The 21,391-nt window shown below is 37.3% G+C and overlaps 1 protein-coding gene and 1 long non-coding RNA gene across 4 annotated transcripts in view; one reads left to right on the forward strand and one right to left on the reverse strand.

The window, feature by feature from the left end:
- The window catches only part of LOC121084987, a 95,014-nt gene that overhangs the window by 53,012 nt on the left and 20,611 nt on the right, over positions 1-21,391 (reverse strand). The gene's annotated exons all lie outside the window — the stretch shown is intronic.
- On the forward strand, positions 904-20,964 carry ATP6V0D2 (ATPase H+ transporting V0 subunit d2). Its single transcript, XM_040587140.1, has 8 exons — positions 904-1,101; positions 8,244-8,415; positions 10,162-10,340; positions 12,980-13,059; positions 14,898-14,975; positions 18,236-18,412; positions 19,779-19,856; positions 20,381-20,964. Exons 1-8 carry the CDS (start codon positions 972-974, stop codon positions 20,540-20,542), a joined length of 1,056 nt encoding a protein of 351 aa, XP_040443074.1. The 5' UTR covers positions 904-971; the 3' UTR covers positions 20,543-20,964.

Consider the following 21,391-nt stretch of genomic DNA (forward strand, 5'->3'; position numbering starts at 1 on the left):
GGAGAAAAGGACTTTTTGCATTGATTACAGAAGCGTAGCTACTTTGAACTGTCAGCTTTAAGGGACCTAAATCTGAAGGGCGGCAGCCTTAACAGTTCAGTATAAAAGTCACTGACAGATCTACAGTTTTGAGTTTAAATTGAATCAGAATCAGGAGGTCTAAAAAGAGTCTAAATTTATTGAAGTCAAGATTCCTATTTTTATTTTGTAAGGGGAAAAATCTTGAGTTATTTCCACATCTTAGTGAATATAATCAGAGTGTTTTGGTTGGAACTTGGACAAACTATAGTTCTGAGGACATTTCTGGTACTCACTTTAAAGGCTAATGAAAGTCAAACCCTTCAAAGACATTTCACCTATGGGCATGATCTAATGTTAACCGTAATTATGAGAAAGATCTTGTAATTTGTATACATACTGATAGAGATCATCAGCAGAAAATTTTCAGTAATCAAGAATGTTAAAAACAAAAAGGTATATAGAGACACTAAAAAACTATCTAAGTTCCTTGAATGGGCTACGTTCTACTAGAGCCCGTTATTTTAGTGCAGAAATATTTTTTTAGCAGGTATTCACAGTTAACTTCCTGTTTACAATATATTTAAGAAATGTGAAAATCTTATCAAGATTTTTAATGTGCTTTCTCATTCTCCAATCAGTACAGAGCATTCTTTTAAGCAATGGTTAAATCTTATACTTCCTTTTTGGCTTCTCTTTCAACAATAATAGGTTCATTTTCTGGCTCTAATAGGAGGGAGTTGGATTTGCCGGCTGGCTGTTGTGTAAACATCAACTATACTGACTACATTAGGAGCAAAAAACAGGAAGAAACTAGTTGGTAAAATACAATCATAGGCTAGCAGGAAATCAGTGGACTATTTGTCACTCCTTCCAAAAAGAAGGAAAACAGTTGGTGGCAGATACTCAGTACCATCAGGTATCCAGCAAAGAGATTAAGTCTCCTTTTCTCCATGCTGGGATACTCAGAGTTTTACTTCAATGTGGACCATGGCTACTTGGAGGGTCTGGTCCGAGGATTCAAAGCTGGGATCTTGACAAGTTCAGACTATGTCAATTTAGCACAGTGCGAGACACTAGAAGGTAAGTTTGCTGGTTTATTTTACTTAGAAAGAAATACTGTTGCTTAGACCTTTGAAGAAGGAAGGTAGAAGACTGAAGTATTGAAAGCTTATCTTAAAACCAGAGATAACCCTGATGTCCTTTGAAGGACTGTTCTCATATTTAATTTAATAGCTTTCCATAGAAATTACCCTAGGATTGTACAGACTGTGATTTGCAAAGCAATCCAGATGATGGGATTTTCTAGTTTACTGATAAGGTTTGGAAATCTCATTCACAGAGTTCCTATGGAGACTGGTAACATTGTCGTAGATTTTATCCACACTATAGAACTGTTAAAGTATGGACATTTCATATCAATTCAGCTGGATAAAATAGTTCCCAAAAAATCTTATTAAAAGTGTACCTTTTAGCTCTGAGTTTCTCTGTAAAAAATAATATTAGTATTTTATTACTTCATGTGTTTTAGGGCAGTGGGGGACATTCTACTTACCAGGAAGAGAAAACTTGACTTCACAGAGATAGAACTGAACTATTCTTAAGCTTATAAAAAAAAAAAAAAAGCTTTTTTCAAGGTTACTTTGCCACAGTAATAGAGAGAACACACACTTGTTTCCAAAACAGCTTTATGTGGCCTTGACTGGTCACAGCCAGATGAAGACAGGCTTGTACAAAGAATCATGAGACATGCCTCTAGACACTTGGCAAGAAAGAAGTGCAGCAGAAAAAAATCATCTTTCTAAAGAACATAAACTTTCTCCAAAATAAAAGCCACGATTGTACACTGAAATAATTTCTATACCACGCAGTATATTAGATTAATTTGAAAAAGGATCAAGGAAAAATAATAAGCTTACTCTGTTTTAAGCATTGATTGCTTTGTGTATGAGGTAATGGATTTTGGGAAATGAGCAACGTAGAACCTGTTGATTCCCATATACAATGGAGTTTTCAGGCTGTCTAAACTGTTAATATAATAACAACGTATGTCTGGGAAGGTTGGTTGTCATTCCTCTTGCAGATTAAACTAACATTTAAATAGATTGATATAGGTATTTATCTGACAGCAGGATAAAATTCCTCTCATGGTTAAAGAAGAGATGGTCAGTACAGTCAATGGGATCTAAAGACTATTCAACTGACCAAGTGCATGTACCTACTTCAGTTGATAAGATGGAGAGATTTATCAGCTCTCCATTTCATACAGTGGCAGGTTAGACACACAGAGCACATGTATATACTTACTCTGAGAACTGAAATTTATTCCTTATGTCAGCTGGACAAAATGAACAGTTTCTGAAAACTAATTGTACCAGCAGTTGTGATCTACGCATCTTAAAGACTGCACAGACACTCTTGATACTGTATTTAATTGTTTGAGTCATAAAGTCCTGCTCCCTGAATATAGACTTCAGAAAAAGCTAATAGAACTTCAAACATCTATAAAAGACACAAAAGACAGAATGATGGAATCATTAAACTCTTCACTTGTCTCTGTAGAGAAGCTCAATACGTGATGTCATCAAAGGCTCCATGAAGGAAAAAAAAAAAACAATATAAAATCCTGGTTACTTTTGAATGACCTAAAAATATACAGGTATGATTTTTTGAAAAACATACAAGAAAACATGATTTCCCTCATCCTTCCCAGAAGAATACTTGCTCATATTAAGAATAGTAAGAAAAACTATCTAGATTTTAAGTCATGCTGTAAGAAAGTTATTTACAACAACTACAAGGAAGTCGTTTTATAACATTTCTGAGATGTATAAACCTTTAACATTATTAAAAGCATAGAACTGATGTACAGATCACAATAGAGAGATAAAATCTTTTTTTATAATAGAAAGAACAATGACTTTTTTATTTTGAACCTTCTTTCTAATGTTCATTCAATTTTAGAATGCAAATTATTTCAGCACAGAAGCAGCAGCCTTCATCAATCCACCTACAAGCAAATCTCCACTACCCACTATCACTTCCCTTTTTTCTCTATTCAGCTACATTTCTCCGTTGTAACATTTTCTACTTCTTTTAGACTGCTAACAGATTCTTACCAGTTATCTATCAAATGTATCATTTATAATAAAAATAGGAGAAGTATTGGATTTGTACATGAGGCTAAATACACTTATCTCTCTGCACATATAGGAAAGATGCTGTGATATTGAACTTGCACCATGAATGTACAGTGCACCAAAACCATAGACCCTTACCTCCAAAGTAAAAAATGGAGCTTTATGCATACATTGTATTTTGTTTCCAATTAGAAAATCCAGCATGTGGATTTGTACAGTAGTATTATTGTGCTTGTCCAATAGTGCCCTCAGTTCATGTGTTCACATTAAAAGGTAACAAATTTACCCCATTCTGCATTCTGTGGCACAGCACCACACCACAAAACTGGTCTAAGCTAAAAATATTATAAATATGCTAAAACAAACAAGATCAAAACCACCCCAAGCAACCCATAAATAGAATCAAAAATACCTTTTAATTTCAAAGTGGTTTTGGTATCTCTAGAAGGAAAACCATAATGTCAGTACAGAAGAACCACAAGAAAAACTGTAGGTTAGTGCTATACATCTGCTTGATAACCACAGAGTAAGTCTACCAGTGAGAGGGAAAGAAAAAAACAAAGGATGTTAATTGACTTACGTTACCACTGTGTCCTCTCAGTTCAGGGCCACACAGAGAGAAGAGGCCTTCAGCTTAACCTAGACATCCTTTTGGGCTCGTTTTAATCATAATTTCCATGGAGTTACCTTGTGGGATGCAACGCTGGCTGAAACACCTGCAACATGGCATGGTAGTAGTTTGGCCCTATGTCATCATCCGTTTCAGGGGAATGGGATCCCCAGAGGAACCCTGCTGACAGTCTTTGAGGTAGAATATGGGGCAGGGTGGGGGGTAAATTCAGTACTTTATTCTTTCCTTGCTTCCTTGTGTGATGGAAAGACTACTACTCTCTAGAAGGCAGACTAGGTCACAGGAGGACAAGCAGCCCAGCTCTGCTCCCACTAACATCACTGAAGTAAGTTGACTTCACTTGCCAGTCGGGGCACACCAGCATGCAGTGGCTGAAGTAACAGTGTGACTGAAAAACTGGGGGTAGCTGACTATTAAAGTGAGGCATCAGACAAGACATCATGTGCTTGATGCCAAGAGACCACGTTAATGCTTTGTTCAAGTTCCCCCAATACTCCTTCTTTCTGATCAGCATCATTCATATCTTAACTGCATTCATTGAATTAGTCCCCCTCTGCACATTAATTCCCTTTTAACATACTGCTAATTGTGTTTGGTTGTGGTTCAATTGTGGGTCTAATCACGTGATTTAAAGTCACATTAGTGAAAGTCATACATTCCCTACATGTGATTTCCCTGCATATAATTGTATGAGGAAATAAACAATGCAGATGGATGGCAATAATACCAACAGATGAAATACAGGAATTTTCCTTCCTAGGGATCTTGTGGACATGCTGAAAAGCCCAAGAGTCCCTGAGAAAAGGAGCAGCTACCATCACTGAAAAGTTTTGGTGAACAGGAATGTCTGAGGCCCTGTAAGGCTCAGCCACCTACTCCTGCCAGGTCATCACGTCATGTTACTAGTACAAGTGTCTGACTCTGTTAGTCCTCAAGTCTTATTTAGGCCAACAGCAAAGAGAAGATACAACTTAAGACTAGCAGAACAGTCTCTGAGCTGCACTGAATACTGCCATGGTGTGAACTCTGATTATGACATTCATGATTGATCTTATATAGTATTGGAGCCTGTGGATGACTATTTTCTCCATTGTTTTGTCTCAGGCCATTAGATGTTTCTTACATACAATATTCACACTAGCATTTATTAAAACAGTAAGAAATACTTCTATAAAGCAGACTGTAGAACTGACAAGGTCATAAATCCAGGGCATAGTATTTCCTCCATAGCTATTGAGAGCCAGATGGAGGCATTTTCATGCCTTACATTAGAGCATGGTTTCTGAAGTCACTCAGTTAATCACAGAACTGAGGAAGGTAACAGTCTTGTCAAACTACTCTCACTCAGCAGTTTTGGTTTCTGTTCATCTTATGATGGCTTAAACACACTTCAGAACGGCCAATACTTGGGGCTGGTACTTAGGTTTTGCAGTCTGCTTTAGGTACTAAACCCCTGAAAACCACTGTGTTTGAAATGCATTTACCAGTGTGACTCAAGGCAGATATGAGTAGCTTGTCTGAAAAAGGAATTGAGGAAAGCTGGAATTCAGTCCCTTACATGTAAGGAGGTAGTATTATTTAATCACATATTATTTTTACCCTCTTTGCAATAAAAAGAGAAAGTAAAATGATCATTTTTCACAGGAAATGTAGAAGTGATATGAAAATATTAGTGATTAAAAGTTGGTCTTACATATTTAGGCTCATTTTTGGGCACAATTCTGCTTGTTTATTTATCTCATAATCTTGCTTACCTTTCTCTCTTTCTTGAAATAAGTGGGTTTCTTTTTTCAAATCTAGATGTTCTTTCTTCTTTCTACATGGAAGACTGTACTGAAACTATGACTGTTTCCTAGTATTTGACTCTGACCATTGAAAAACCAATTACCTCTGCATTCTTTTGTCAACAGGTTTGTGATCATCTATATAATTTTAAGAATCAATTAGTTTACACCGTTAGTATAAGTTCAGTCTATTGTTGGAAGATCTAGAGAAATGCTAACAGTTCCAGAGTGCTAGCTGAGTAAAGCTGTCCTATACAAGAGTACGTTGATGTGATTTGATATGTATTTGATGGATGGACCATTTGGTGGATAAGGAATTGGCTGGATGGTCACACCCAGAGAATAGTGATCAATGGCTCAATGTTCAGATGGAGATCAGTGGCAAGTGGTGTCTCCCAGGAGTCTGTGTTGGGACAAGTACTCTTTAACATCTTCATCAATGATATAGATAGTGGGACCAAATGCACCCTCAGCAAGTTTGTAGCTGACACCAAGCTGAGTGGTGCAGCTGACACACCTGAGGGACAGGATGCCATCCAGAGGGACCTGGACAAGCTTGAGAAGTGGGCCCATGTAAACCTCATGAGGTTCAAAAAAGCCAAGTGCAAGATCCTGCACCTGGGTTGCGACAACCCCTGGTATTGGGACAACAGGCCGGGGCATTAAGGGATTGCAATCAGCCCAGCAGAGAAGGACTTGGGGTTACTGGTGGATGAAGAGCTGGACATGAGCCGCAATTTGAGCCCACAGCCCAGAAAGACAATTGTATCCTGGGATGCATCAAGTGTGGGCAGCAGGTTGAGAGGTGATTCTTCCCCTCTACTCTGCTCTGGTGAGACCCCACCTGGAGTCCTGTGTCCAGCTCTGGGGTCCTTAGTACAGGAAAGACATGGACCTGTTGGAGTGGGTCCAGAGGAAGGCCACAAAAAAGGTCAGAGTGATGGAACACCTCCCCTATAAGGAAAGGTTGAGAGAGTTGGGGTTGTTCAGCCTGGAGAATGCTCTGGGGAGACCTCATAGCAGCTTTTCAATACTTCAAGGGGCTTATAAGAAAGTTTGGGACAGACATTTTGGTAGGGCCTGTTGTGATAGGACAAAGGGTAACAGTTTTAAACTACAAGGGGCTAGATTCAGACTAGATATAAGGAAGACATTTTTTACAATGAGGGTGGTGAGACACTGGAATAGGTTTCCTGGAGAGGTCAGAAACATTCAAGGTCAGGTTGGATGGGGCTCTGAGCAATCTGATCTAGTTAAAGAGGTCCCTGATCATTGCAGAACGGTTGGACTAAATGACCTTAAAGGGTCCCTTCCAACCCAAACCATTCTATGTTTCTATGATTCTGTAATTGCTAAAATGAGCTCGAGTGGCAGCCAACCTGTTTAGAAAACCCTGAGGGTTAGCTCTCTCACTAAGCTAAAGCGCTATATGTAGGAGTTTGAATTCACAATGTGCTACTTCTTTTGCTTTAAGTCTCAGTGTAGGCAACCTTATTGCGTACTAAGTAAATATACATGGGGAAATAGGAAAGAATAGCTACTATACTGATAAATGCACCTTGCTAACTACATATTAACTTACCTTACAGGTAGACCCTTATTTCAGCCAGAGTGAATGTTGCTGTCCTTTTCCCTAAATATCACTTCAGGTTTTATTTGGAAATCCAATCATTGTGAATGCCCAAACCATATAACATTATACCAATCTGCAATTTACAGTAGTTTTAATATAGCATTTTAATATAATTATGCAATATAGCAGAGGCTTTTGTAAAAGGAAATGTTAAACTGCTTTGAACATTAAGAGTTGATTTAAATTCTTACTTTTTCCTCATCATGGAAAATGGATAGCAGAGGAAATCTGCCAAATGATTTCTTTGATATTGCAAAAGCTTCTTTCAACTTTGTTGTCTAATCAACTCATTTTCCTCTGTTACCAGGGTTGGGAGTTCAGACAGAATATGTCATGATAACTCAGGTTTCTGGAACAGCTTCTTAGGGTCTGGTAGTCTTCAGCCATAAATCAGACAAAGCCAAAACAGAAATACTAAAAGAGTGTAACTCTGCCCTTTCAAGTGCTCCACTGCAGAAGCCATTTGGAGCCCAGAATCTGAGCCAGGCAAGATGTGATCTCTCCTCTTCTTCAGGCAGACTGATAACATAAGATTTTAGTCTTACCTGAGATTTAAATATTTCATATGAAAATTTAAGATCTTAATGAAGTTAAAGGATGATTCCTATTGATGCATGACAGTCCATAGGATTGCAGGAGACAAAACAACTGATGTATTATAATGATGCAGATCATGAAACTGAAACATTGAACAAACTTGATTGGGAAGGGGCTAGGCACAGTGGCAATTAGCACTGTACTGGTGTGGCTGGAAAGGAAAGCTGCTGGTGAAACTTCTGATAAAGGTATAAATCATTTGTGCTTTCCTGTGGCATGCAGTAAGTCTTACTCATAGAAAACAGTGCAAATTTGCATTAATTATACATTTACTTTATATTAAGTCTATGCCAAAAACTTTTCAATAGAGTATTGAAACCAGATCAGATGCTTAATACGAAAATATGTTAGAAATTAACATTTTAAATGGTTTTTCTATTTGGTTTGTAGGCAATACAATGACAGTTTATTCTCATTATCTTTCCTGAATCTAATTCTAGATCTGAAGTTACATCTACAGACGACAGACTATGGCAACTTCTTGGCTAATGAAACTGGTCCTCTCACTATTTCTACCATCGATGACAAATTGAAAGCAAAACTACTCACAGAATTTCATTACTTTAGAAACCATGCTTTTGAACCACTTGCCACTTTTCTGAATTTTATCACGTAAGTAATATTAGCACATAGCTTACCACACAGACTCAAAAAAAAAGCACACAGTTACAAGTTAAAACAGTGTAAACACATTGTACTGGAATTTCTATTAAGTTTCAAAAATAGAAAAATTACTTTGGTACTGCAATATTTATGTACTTTATTTACTAATATAAGTTCTGAAAATAATATGTGAAGAGCTATTGTCTTTTGAACTACTTATTTTAAAGAACACAAGAAGATTTTTTCTGTGTACCGTGGCAGGAGTGGTAGAGATTGAGAAAAATGGTTATGATTTTCAAACATCATTTAAATCACAGAACTTGAAAAAATTAAGTTTGTGGGACGATTCATGCGAGATTAGCATTTCATGATGTACAGGGCAGTGATTTAATTCCTAGGCATGTGGCAAAATCTAGCTTTCTAGCTTTTTTAAAAAAGTACAAGTACTGTTTGATGCCAGATGAAGAGAAAGTTCTGATCTCAATACAATCATAAATGGACAAAACTTGTAAATGAATGGTGTAAACAACTTTAAGAACAGGGATCTGCTTTATAACAGTGTAACAACATGGATTAGTGAATTGTCAGCAGGATATTTTACCTGTTTACTCCTCTTGATCTTATCTTTTCAATATACTAAAACAAGAGCACTAGACTGTTAAGCTTACTTTCCAGGAGTATTTTTATCATAACAGCAAAATAAAGAATTATTATTATTATTATTTTATTTTATTTTACTTTTTGTCAACTGTAGCTGACAAGTTTTAGCCTAATAGATAAACAGGATCTTAAAGACTGCCCTAGGACAGTTGTGGTCTGCAGGCATACAATGTTTCCATTTTGCTTCAAGGAAACCAAAGCAAAAATATGAAAATTATGGCAGCTTTTTTCTCACACTGACTGATGTGTATACACAAACTCTGCATGCTGTTGTGTTTGGTTTTGGGTTTTTTTTTAATAATGGAGAAGTTAGTTTAAGATATTTAACACAATTATTAAATTATTGAACTACATTTCACCAGATCCTCAAGCCCCCTCACGGATATGGTATGAGATCATATTAATCCCTGTATGTGTCTAGCTATATTCTGAATCAACAATGCAAGCAAAACTGGCATCTTTGTTATAAATGTCCCAAGGTAATAGCTTTCCCATTTCAAAGTCACTGGCGAAACTCCTATCAGCCTCTCTGGCAGTAAAACCAGTAAGAATCTGACAGAGAACTTCTACTGAAGAGAAAACTTTTAGCAATAAAGTAGAAATCTGTGAGAATCTGTTCTTAGTTTCCTCATGGGGGAATGTTTAAAGCCAAGTGAGAGGAAAGCCCTAATTGGTCCATCTGCATGAACTCTGCAGTTTTAGTGCTGAGATTCCCATGCACCTCCTCTCTGTCCAGATGGTCTATATGAAATAACAAAATCCCAGACTGCTAGCTCAGGTGATTTATTTTTTGATGCCACTCATTGTCACATGTTATAGAAAATCTACATTTCACAGCTGTTATTATATTCATGTTTCAGTTTCGCCTTCTTTAAAAGTATCTCTTCCAAAGCAGTCATGTGGTTTAAAACTAGTACTGTGTTACTTGCTATTTAAAAACTTGTGTTTGATGAGACATTAATACAGAGTGAAAATACAAACCTGCAAGTACTGTCATTGTTTCTGACTTTAGTTTTATTAGTAATTTTCAAAAATCTTGATTTTGTATTTTTAAAAGGAAAACTCATTATAAATGTCTTTTTCTTTCAAATACAGATACAGCTATATGATTGACAATGTAATTCTTTTAATAACTGGCACACTACATCAGCGGCCCATAGCTGAACTTGTTCCCAAGTGCCATCCACTGGGGAGATTTGAGCAAATGGAAGCAGTCAGCATTGCCTCAAACCCCACTGAGCTGTTCAATGCAATTTTGGTTGATACACCATTAGGTAGGAACACTAAATTATTTCTTATTTGCTTCTTGAAACAGCTCCTCCTGTATTTTTAGGAATATCTCTGATGGAGAAGCATGTTTTCCACTGCATATGGTGTGTTTTGGTAATACAAAACATGATCAAGCACTTCCAAAGTGGTGTTCATGACATTTTCTCGTAACATTTATTAGCAGCCTCTATACCAACCTTGGGTAGAAAACATGCTGCTCAAGAAGTGTAATGGACATCTTTTATGTCCAAAGTAGCCACTGATTTAGAGCATCTAGATTTTTTTTATTTCAACAACTGCATCTATAACTAAAAAATTTAAGATGAAGTCTTGCCTATCCTTCACTAAGAATCAAGAAGCAGACAGTTACTAATAAATATTAGATGTTGTGGTAGAACCAAGATTCCCTCTTGGGATTTGGGTGTGGTTCAAACACAAAGAAAATCACTATTTTGAAGAACTAAATCTAAAAGCAAACAGAGCGAAGGCTGGGTATGTTGTCTTCTGAAACTGGAGTCAAACTCTACTCAATCTGCTGCAGCAGCCAAAAAAACCAGCAAGCTGTGGGGCAGTGCTGGGAAGGGTACTGATAATAAGATGGAAATGGATGGATTTGAACTTATAGGAAATTACTGTGTGCCCTCACCTTGAGTACTGTGAGTAGTTTTGGGTCCTGCTTGTCAAGAAGATGTGGTGGCTTGGCCTGACAGAAACCAAAGGCCCCAGCACAATGCAGAGATAAAAGAGGGGTGGATAAGGAGCTTGCGGGTTGAGATCACCTATGAAATACTGTTGCAGCCAAAACAGACTAAACTGAGGGAAAAATAACGTGATTTATTGTTGATTCATATATATATGTATTCAAAAATTAATTAATTATGCATCTAGGCATTAGGAAACAGAAAAGAAACATTTACATGCTTAGGGAAAACACCTTTCCTCCTCTCGTTGCTGCTCTTTTGCACCAGGCGCCACTCCTTTGCCCCTATTACCACCACAGACGGCATTCACTCCCTTCAGAGAGGCAACAAGCAGCACAAGGAATGGGGGGAGTTTGCAGTCAGTACATGGCAGTTTCTCTCTGCCACTCCTTCCCCCTCACACTTACCCTCTGCCCCAGCACAGGCCCTCCGCAGGCCGCAGGGAGCACCTGCTCCAGGTACTGGAGCGACACCTCCTCCTTCTCTGACCTTGGTGTTCCCTCTGCTGTTTCTTAAAATGTTTTCCCTCTTCCTCTCTACATCCTGTGGTTTTTGCCCTTTCTTAAATATATTTTCCCAGAGGCACCACTCGCTGGGCTGAGGGGCTGGGCTGTGCCCTGCGGGACCCCGCTGGTGCTGACTGGAGCCGGCTGGAACCGGCCGTGCCCAGCATGGGGCAGCCCCGGCCCCTCCTCACGGCGGCCGCCATGCAGGCCCCTGCCAGCGCCGCGGCACCGACAGCCAATGCAGTAAAATCCAAGAAGGCACAGAGCAGGAGAGCTAAGATGAACAAGGGGACACCGCTGCCATGGGCAGACAAAAAAGGCTAGACTCCAGTTTGGAGAGGACAAGGATGAAGAGAGACACGGACAATGTTTACAAAGTCCTGAGAGCAGTGGTTTGTCCACATTGAGCTACAAACTGCTGCTTACTAAATCCTTTAGAAGACCAAATCCCAGCAGAAAACTAGTTTTAAAACAGGTAAAATAAAGCAATCTTTTTATACAGCTGGCAGTAAATTTCTGTAAATTTTTTTGCTGAACAAGTTTGTAAAAGCAGATAGTATCAGAACTTTAAAACAATGGGACAAATTCAGGGGAAATGGATCTACAAAGAGATACTGAAGGGGACTGTCAGGGCTACACGCTCTGATGTGCTTCATCCAAAATCTGGGTGCTGGAAGAGTGGGAAGGTAGAAGACCACGAAACACAACCAGGCTCCCATGGACTCTCCAGATACCATCTTCCATTGCCACTGTTTGTGACAACTCTGTCATGCAGCACTGGTCTGTCCCACTGGCATAGCTGCTTAGTAACAGCGAGGGTTTGGCATACTTTTGTTGGTTATGAATATGGCATTTTTAAGTGGTCCAGAAGCACAAATGAACTTCATCCTCTGCCTCTGTGTCCCTTCCCTGCTTGCTCTTTAGCCATTTCTGCAGAGGACCTGGAAGCACAGACGGCCAAGGTCAAAGCTTGTGCCCCTCACTAGTTGCAATCTGTTGCCTTTCTTCCGCTACAGACTTACCCAAAGAGGAAGAGGAAAGATAGGAAAGAGGATTCTCCTTAACAGTTGTGGAATACCTGCATGATTTAAGACAAAAATTATCTTTCCTCACTAGAAAATCTCCCTAATGCCCAAACCATATACTTCAGAGAAGATTAGGGCTTTCATTAGCATTTCCCATCTGATTCTCTCTGAAGATGTGGACTCTGGCTGTGGCACTGATTGATTCCCCTCACAGCAGATTCTCATTAAATAGGAGGGAGTAGGAGGATAAGGGGAAAATCAAGAGGATTTCTCTTCCCCTCTGTTATATCACTCTCTCTTGTACAACAGAAACCTCAGATCCTTGCTCACACACAGGTGAATGGCCATGGACAAGAGACGCATATTATCAGCATGTAGATTTATACTGCAATATAATAAACTCTGCTTTCAGCTGCTTTCTTTCAAGACTGCTTGTCTGAAAATGACCTGGATGAAATGAACATCGAAATAATGCGCAACAAACTGTACAAGGCAAGTTCTTGTAACATAATGATTATACTTCGGGTTTTTCAAAGTGTCTCAGAAAAGGAGGTCAGTATCATTAACCCTGTTTTATGGATGGGGAAACAGAAGCATGGTGAGATAAAGCAAGCTGTCTAAGGTCACCTGGTTGATGACAACTCCAGGAATCAAATCCAGCTCCTTTCATTTCCACTCCACTGTTTGGAGAGTTTTCAAATTTTAGGTCTGCATCCGAATTCTAATTTAATATCTCATTAATGAAAATGTTTTATATGTCAGGCTAAAACCCAGATCCATTTGTTTATGAATAACTCAGTTACCCACCAAATGCCACAGAACTGTTAGCTCCTAAGTGAGCCTAGACAGGCTTTTGGCTAACATTTCTTCTTTTTAAATAAAAAGTAGATGTGATTTGAAAAGGTCTAATTGCTTTGAGTCTAGCTATCATTTCTTTTTACTTAAGGGTTTTGTATAATTTTCTTCCTTTTTAAATTATCTTTAGCATTGCTACAGCACACTGCTGTGAGGATACGCATCTAATGTGCCTTGCATTTTCAAAGTACTTTACAAATATTAGCACCCAGGTCAATACTCTTAGGACAGTCTCTTTAAAGGCTATATATATTACATCCTGTTAATGGTTCCTCCTGGCACATTCTCTCCAAATTCTTTGTTATCTTTCTTTCACAGTGGATGCCCCAGACTGCAGGAAGTATTCTTACAGTGGTCTGATTACACTAGGGGAAAGAAAAAAAATCTTGTGTTTGTCTTACAAATTATATTTATAAATTCCAATTCCCAAGCCAATATTTGATTCTTAAATATTCTGCTACTTCCTCTCACTCAAAACAACATCAGTTATACACAAGTATTTTAATTATTTTGCAGTACTGCTAAATTAGATACTCTTTTTCCATTTGATAGCATACAGATTTGATTCTTATATCCTGTGTGGATGACCATATTTATACTTATTAAATCTTTTTTGTTTGTTTATTTTTCTTCTCTTCTAAGTACCAGGGGGATAATTTTGTAAACACTTCTAAATTATTAATTTAAAATTTCTCCTCTGCTTCAGCTGTCAGTGTGATCAATTATGTTGCAGCTCTATTACCAGATAGCAATATACAGAACCTAATGCATAATCCCATGCAGCAGATCTCCCTTGAGATGTGTCTACTTAAAATTCACTTAATTGCATAGTTAGGGACAGCTTCTTTTATAAAGACTGTGTGAAGCTGTAGCAAATGCATTTTGATAGTATAAATGTTCCCTAAGACAGTATTTCAGGGGATAGAGAAGCAGGGGGAACAGCATCTCTGAGATATTTAGGGTCATTCCTGCACAGGCATTTTGAAATGGGTATGAAGGCCAGAATCCTTAATAGACCAGAAGCTTTGTCTGCTGTTCTGTCCTAATCCAGGGTTTAGGGTAGAGCCGTAGGGATTAAGTTTTGTAGCCTCATAGTGCTGGCCCAACAGCCGTGGCATATTCCCAAATCCCCTCCTCCACACTACAAATGCAGAATTTCCTTCAGCCATCTGCTTATCATACAGTGGAAGCTCAATGGAAATCAAGAAGTTCCTTCTTTAGAGTGGAAAGAAAACACAGTACGTGTCCTATAACAATTTTTGAAAATGAATGCACCCATATTTTAATAAGACATTTGCATTTTAATATTTCAGCTTTCACTCCAGCAAAGTAATTAAGCACATACTTGAATTTAAATTCATAGGTAGAATTATCAAAGTTAATGGAAGTGTTTAAGAATTAGGTTCATGACCATGTGTTGTGCTGGTCCAGGTCTTAAGTGTCATTTAAAATATTTCTCTTCTTCTTTCATGTAGTCTTACCTTGAGGCATTTTATAAGTTTTGTGAAAAACAAGGTGGTACTACAGCAGAAATAATGAGACCTATTCTTGAGGTAAGAAAAAAATCACGCTTTGTACATGAAAGTCCTCCACAATGTTTTCAAAATCAGGTTACTTTGTTTTCCTGTTCCTTACTGCAGTTACCTGACAACTGTTTGCCTCTCATCTGAATAATTGTTTTTCTGAGATGTAATGAAGACTTTATTTTAGGATGACTTTTGCCTCCTGACTAGAGAAGCTAGTCCATTACCAGGGAGGAGTTATCCTCAGTTAAAATTTTTCTATAACAGAGGGCAGAATAGAATAAATGCTGCACTATCTCTGACTGTTGTCCCTTAACATTTTTCTGTATTATGTAGAAAAACTGAAGAAGTGGATTATTCTTGCACCTCCTAGCTCAAAATTTGGGATAGCTAAGGTCTGGTATTACTGTATATTTACTAATCAATAGTCTTCAAGCTACATGACACTAATACATTTGTTTACTCTCCTATTAAAAATGGTCAAATTTAGAGTTAAGAGACTTTTGGAACTAGTGTCGTACAGAAAAGTCAAACATTCAGTGTTTTATTTTTGTTTCAACTCAGAAAAGTTTAGGGTTTTTTTTGTGACATAGAAAATTCCCAACATGCTCCTCCCTAAAGCATACCTGCAGCACAGTGAATATTTTTGTATCTGTTACTATAATAAAAGATGCAGAAATTCCTAAAGTTTTCTTAGCATTCAGCCTCATTTTTTTTTTTTTTTTTCACATGGTTTATCACAATTCTCTGCAGAGTTTGAGAGCCAGATCACCCATTTGTTTCCAGGAGTTTTTTTCTGGATAAGCAAAACTTACACCCTGGCAACTGCACAAAATTCACTGAGCTCTGATGACATCCTATTGGAAGTCTGCATTATAGGAGAGAGATAATAACCCTGGGAGCTCACCCCTGAGGAAGAATGAGCATAAATTACATCTTACGAAACAATGTCCCAAAAGGGGTTGCAATTTCATATTTTATTTAACCAGGCCATAAAGTTTCAGTTTATATTCTAAAGAAAAATAGTCTTAATCAAGTAAAATAGAGCAGAAATTATGTATTTTTGACTATTTTTCTTGAAAAATAGAAATCAAGAGATTGGCTGGCAGAGGTAAAGACATTTCCTACAGTTGACTCAGATTTTCAAAAACTTCATTTTTAGCTAGAAATTCATGCTGAGAGCAGATTAGTTCCCAACATCAGTTTAAGCATGTTGTAAAACTCTTTTTATACCAGTGGTAACAGTTTGTCTATGATAAGCTTCTTTAAAATCCCTATCTAATGTCAACCAGCTAGGAGGATAAAATTTTCTGTAGATTTCCTTTTCTATAACATTTTAATAACCTGAAGACATACACACACCAGATTGCTAATGGTTGAATTCACAAAAAGCCAGTTTAATTATTGAAAAGAATACTTGCTATTTATTCTGTAACCTTATATGTAAGACTACCAACCTGACCCTAACAGAATGAGACTGAGGTATTTAGCTCCCCGGCTTCTTGACCACCAGCCACAGTGCCCACCTTCCACATTAAAACTACTGACCATCTCTCTTCCACCATGGACAATAAATGTTGCATGTTTAACCCTGAATCTGGCAAGAAAGTGCAGGACTGCACTGCAGCTAGTGCTGTGCCTCTTACTAGAGCCCCATGATAATTCTTAAGTAGCACACTTGCTACTTCACTTTCCCATATGGAAAGTAAAGCACTTGGGAAATGGCCGTCCTATGACTCCAACTCTACCTGCAGCAATCAAATGGCCCAAGTCACCAAGAAACTGCCTCATGGCCTTACTCACTATGGAGAACTTCATGTGCCAATATTTTGATGAATTGAGAGGTCTGTATGGATGGGACTGATCCTGCAAATTTTCTCAAACTGGGAGCCACCAGAAGTAGGCCCCAAACCTGCTAGCATTAGCTGCAATTGCATCTGAGCACGCTTTTTCCCCAACAAAATATTACAAATCTAACAGCTAGATTCAACATGGCTTTAACAAGTTAAAAAACGACAGCATTTGTCCTTCTGGCTGATATGCCCATTCAAATTAATAAGGCAAGTGAAATTTGGCCCTGTTATTTATTAGCTAGAAATCTTTTCAAGAACACTTATCTTCTTCTCGTTATTTCTCTATTGTTTACTCGTTTTCCTTACTCTGAAGTCAGTGCCAGAGGGCAGCTGGGTCCCTGTTACAGTGTGTTCCAGTACACAGGAGTAGTATCTATGAATATATGCTTAACTGCTAAAGTTGTAGAAGTGTGTTGCAACTGCAGTCTTATTCAGCAGAAAACAGTATCCTTCTGCTTAAATCAGTTAAAAAATTCACAGCATAAGAAATTTTGCAAGCTACCTAAAACGTGCATATACTGTATACGCTTCACTTGGAAGATTTTACTGCATAATCCCTGCAATTAGCCAAGCCTGTGCTGCTCTTACAACATGAAAGTAAGTAATAAAGGAAAGAAATAAAACCACAGTCAATTTAGATCTCAGAACAGAAGAATAGATTTTAATCAGACAGAACTGAATACAATTGTTTTTATTTACCATTATATTTTCAATTCATACTGTAAGAATGGCAAGTGAAATTTTGCCTTCTACAAAAAAAAGAACAACCTGAGATCCAGATATCAGAATGACTTTCAGTCTACTGCTGCAGGGAAAACACAGATACTACACACATCTAAACCTGGCAGAAGAAATATAGCCTTTGATTCTACGTGTTAAAAATTAACTGTTACTTGAAACACTTGAAAACTTTAACTTGGCAAGTAAACAGCCCCCTCCACCTTATAAAATTATCGCTTAAAATATGTGCATTCAGAAACTTTTCTTCCTTCAGAATTTCCATTGAACCTTTACTCTCAGCAGCACTTTGAGTTACCCCAGAACAGTACTATTGATTCTTGCGCCTTTCCTGTATTATTAATATTTATAAGAGTATTATTTCATAACTTCAGAAGGTTGTGTGAGGAGATATTTTGTTGTCAACATCTGGGTAACTAAGTAGGGAAATGAGGAAGCAGCAGAGATTATATTTTTAGTGCAAAAATCACAGAATAAAAGCTGTGCTTGCAAAACACTTTGATTTTCTAGTTAAAATTTAACAAGTATTTGCAAATAAAGATTTACAATTTTTAAGCTAAGGTATGTTTCTAATGCTCTGAACTCTACTTTTTCTTAAAAGTTTCCATAGTTTAGCTTACTGAAAAAAAACATATCCCCACTTTAATTTAGAATTACATCTCTAATAACATCTCTTTATTCTTTGTTTTGCATATTAAGTTTGAGGCAGACAGACGTGCCTTTATCATCACCATTAATTCATTTGGCACTGAGCTGAGTAAAGATGACCGAGAGAAGCTGTATCCAACCTGTGGAAAACTGTATCCAGAAGGCTTACACCTGTTGGCCACTGCAGATGACTATGAGCAAGTGAAGTGTGTTGCAGATTACTACGCAGTATGTAATCAAATTTCTTAAAACAAAAAGCCAAAGTACAAAAACTTAACATCTCTTGACATCAGCAAAATTTTAGAGTATTCATGTAAGTTAAAAGCATTTTCAACGAAGATGCAAAAGATCCCATAAAGATGTATATGGAATCAAAGGCCTTTGATATGAAGACATAAAACATATTATTAGCTAAGTGCTATACAATGTTCCTCTTACGGTGATGATTAAATAAGACCAAATCACAGTCTAGTAAATAAAACTCTTCCTACTTCATTAACCCTCCCTAAACTGAGTTTCACTTCACAGCTGCTGCATCCAAGATTTTGGAGCAAAAGCATAAGTCATTTTGAAACAAGCTGACCAAACTATTCATGTCACAGATGAGTGCAAACCTGATTCACTGCTAGTGTACCATAAAAATGCCCTTCTGAAAAGTTTTCTCTAAATCGCTGGTTGAATCAAAGTAGATGATGTTGTTAATACTGATGCAACGTGCTGCTATTAAAGATGAATCAAACTGCAATACTTATTTTATGAACTAACTGTGGTACTCTGGCTACCTATAATATTTAATCTACCTCCAAGTAAGTACACAAACAAAATGATGCCAGGTTTACTGCTTTTTCCACAGAAGCAGCAAAGCTGGAGGCTGGAGGTGCACATCTGTTCCCATGCATAAATAGAACATTAGAAGCATGTGTCACCGTGTCAATGTGGTACAGAACAAATCTATTCACGTGATGGTGGGGTATTTAGATGAATTTGGGAACCATTGTACTAGACCTATAGTGCACTGCTACTTTATAGGAAAACCAAAACAAATACACAGAGAAGCAAGCTACATAAAAGTGTGACACATGAGAAATTAAGTCAAATATATCTGCGCAGAATATTCCAGAATGACGTATCAGACTAATGGATTTAGATACAATATTAACGCAGATAAAGCAAATCCAGCTGACTGCTGGAAATAAAGTGAGCAGCCATGCAAGGATCAGAGTTCAGGGTTTTGGCTCCATTTACAGCTCTGGCTTTGATGGATACTATTTGTACAAGGAGTTCAGTGCTCTCTGTCCAAAGGAGTGAAAGGTCATGTGTCATTCTACAATAAATCTATTTTAGTGCCTTTAGTAAATTACTTTAAGTTGTAGGAAATGATGGTAAGAAATACAAGAACAAATGTGATTCTTCTTTCTTTTGCTGAGTATATGCTTTTAACTTTTGATTTATGTAGAACTGTAATCTGTACATGAATTCTTCTGTACAGGAAGATTACTTAATGTAAATTAATTAAGAAAGTAATGTAAGGTATCTGTGCTGCACACAATGTAAAAGTATCTTATTTCCATTTTGTGGTTGTCTATGCTTTTAGGAATATAAGGCTGTGTTTGAAGGTGTAGGGAGTGGCGCTGTCGAAAAGACACTGGAAGATGCATTTTTTGAACATGAGGTAAGAGCTTCTAACCTTAAAATATCAAAATGAAAGTTACCCACTTGGAATAACATTTAAAACAAGAATGAGGTACCAGGCTTTTGATTTTACTATACTGCATCATTCAGCTTTGTATTCAAGAACACAGTATTTCTGTGGCTGTCAACATTTGGCTGAATAAAAATGGAAGGATTTACCTTTTAAATAAAATAAATTTGAGGATATTCTTCTGAAGATTAGTTATAAAACTACCAACCCTGATAGCCAATCCAAATGCCATCTCAAATAATTAAAATTCTTTTGAATAGTCTACTGAAGAAGGTGTTTCACCACTGTCCTTTACTTACCTGTACAGTTGCTTGAGTCTATTACCAAAATTAATCCACAGATGACATTTCAATTATATTTATATTCAAGAGACTCCTAAATATAGTCATAGTTACAAAGTTACATAGAAATCTTGATCAGAAAAGCTACCATATAGAAATCACATTTCCCGCCTTTAATATTTTATCATAATACCCATTTTATCTTTTCCACAGGTAAAGCTGAATGTGCTTGCATTCAACAACCAGTTTCATTTTGGAGTATTTTATGCCTATGTAAAGTTAAAGGAACAAGAATGCAGGAATATTGTATGGATTGCTGAATGCATTTCTCAGAGACACAGAACCAAAATTAACAACTACATTCCAATTTTCTAAATCTGAGGATTTATAATCCTACAATGCCTGAGAAGATGCATTATTTCATTGAAAAGAAGAAATATGATTTAAAAATTTAACCCTTAAAAGATGTTTTAAATTGTATTAATGATCCTCCGTATATACAGCAGTGTAAGAAAAAGTAATCCAATTAGAGATATGAGTACTTTATAAGGAAATATTAATAGACTTATTCATAGTTTCTGTTGATAGATTTGTTCTCCGCTGTGCCTATTTTAATTTAATTGATCAATAAAATCTCCATGCAAGGTCATACATAATCTTTCTCTTAATGGCTTAGTTTTGAATTAATGGTTTTATCAAAAGACCAACTAAACCACTACTTCTGTCTTACACTCATAGTCTTCTTCATTGCATACAAGATTGTATGAAGGACTTGATACACAAATAAGAGAGAAACTTTAGAGTTACTCTGAGATTCCCCTTCAGGAATCTCAAAGAGAAAGCTTCCTGAACCTTGCTAACTGTGACACTTCTCTGCAGCTAAATGTAAATAAGTAACTTCATTTCATGAAAATGTTTTCATTTATTCCTTTATGGTCACGTGAGGAGCACGGTAAGTGTCAAACGGGTGTCTGATCTACTCCATAGCAATACAAATATCTCCTGCCAGCACACCAAAGACACTGTCTTCATGTATGCACCAGGGAAGATTATGAAACATGAATGAAAATACCAGCCAAGTCTGTATCAGTTTTACATCAGACACAAACAACACCAGCGCTGAGCTATTTGAGGACCTGGCTAAGACCAGTAACTAAAAATAGAGTGAACACTTGAAGACAGATTGTAGCAGGACAAGATTAAGTCTGCTGAAGAAAAAGGGAG

This window comes from Falco naumanni, chromosome 3, assembly GCF_017639655.2.
Source record: "Falco naumanni isolate bFalNau1 chromosome 3, bFalNau1.pat, whole genome shotgun sequence".
In the NCBI taxonomy this organism is placed as follows: Eukaryota; Metazoa; Chordata; class Aves; order Falconiformes; family Falconidae; genus Falco; species Falco naumanni.

Coding starts and splice junctions, on each gene's coding strand:
- ATP6V0D2 (XM_040587140.1), top strand. CDS start 972: ATGCTGGGATACTCAGAGTTTTACTTCAATGTGGACCATGGCTACTTG. Junction 1,102..8,243: donor ACAGTGCGAGACACTAGAAG/GTAAGTTTGCTG, acceptor ATCTAATTCTAG/ATCTGAAGTTACATCTACAG. Junction 13,060..14,897: donor TGCGCAACAAACTGTACAAG/GCAAGTTCTTGT, acceptor TCTTTCATGTAG/TCTTACCTTGAGGCATTTTA.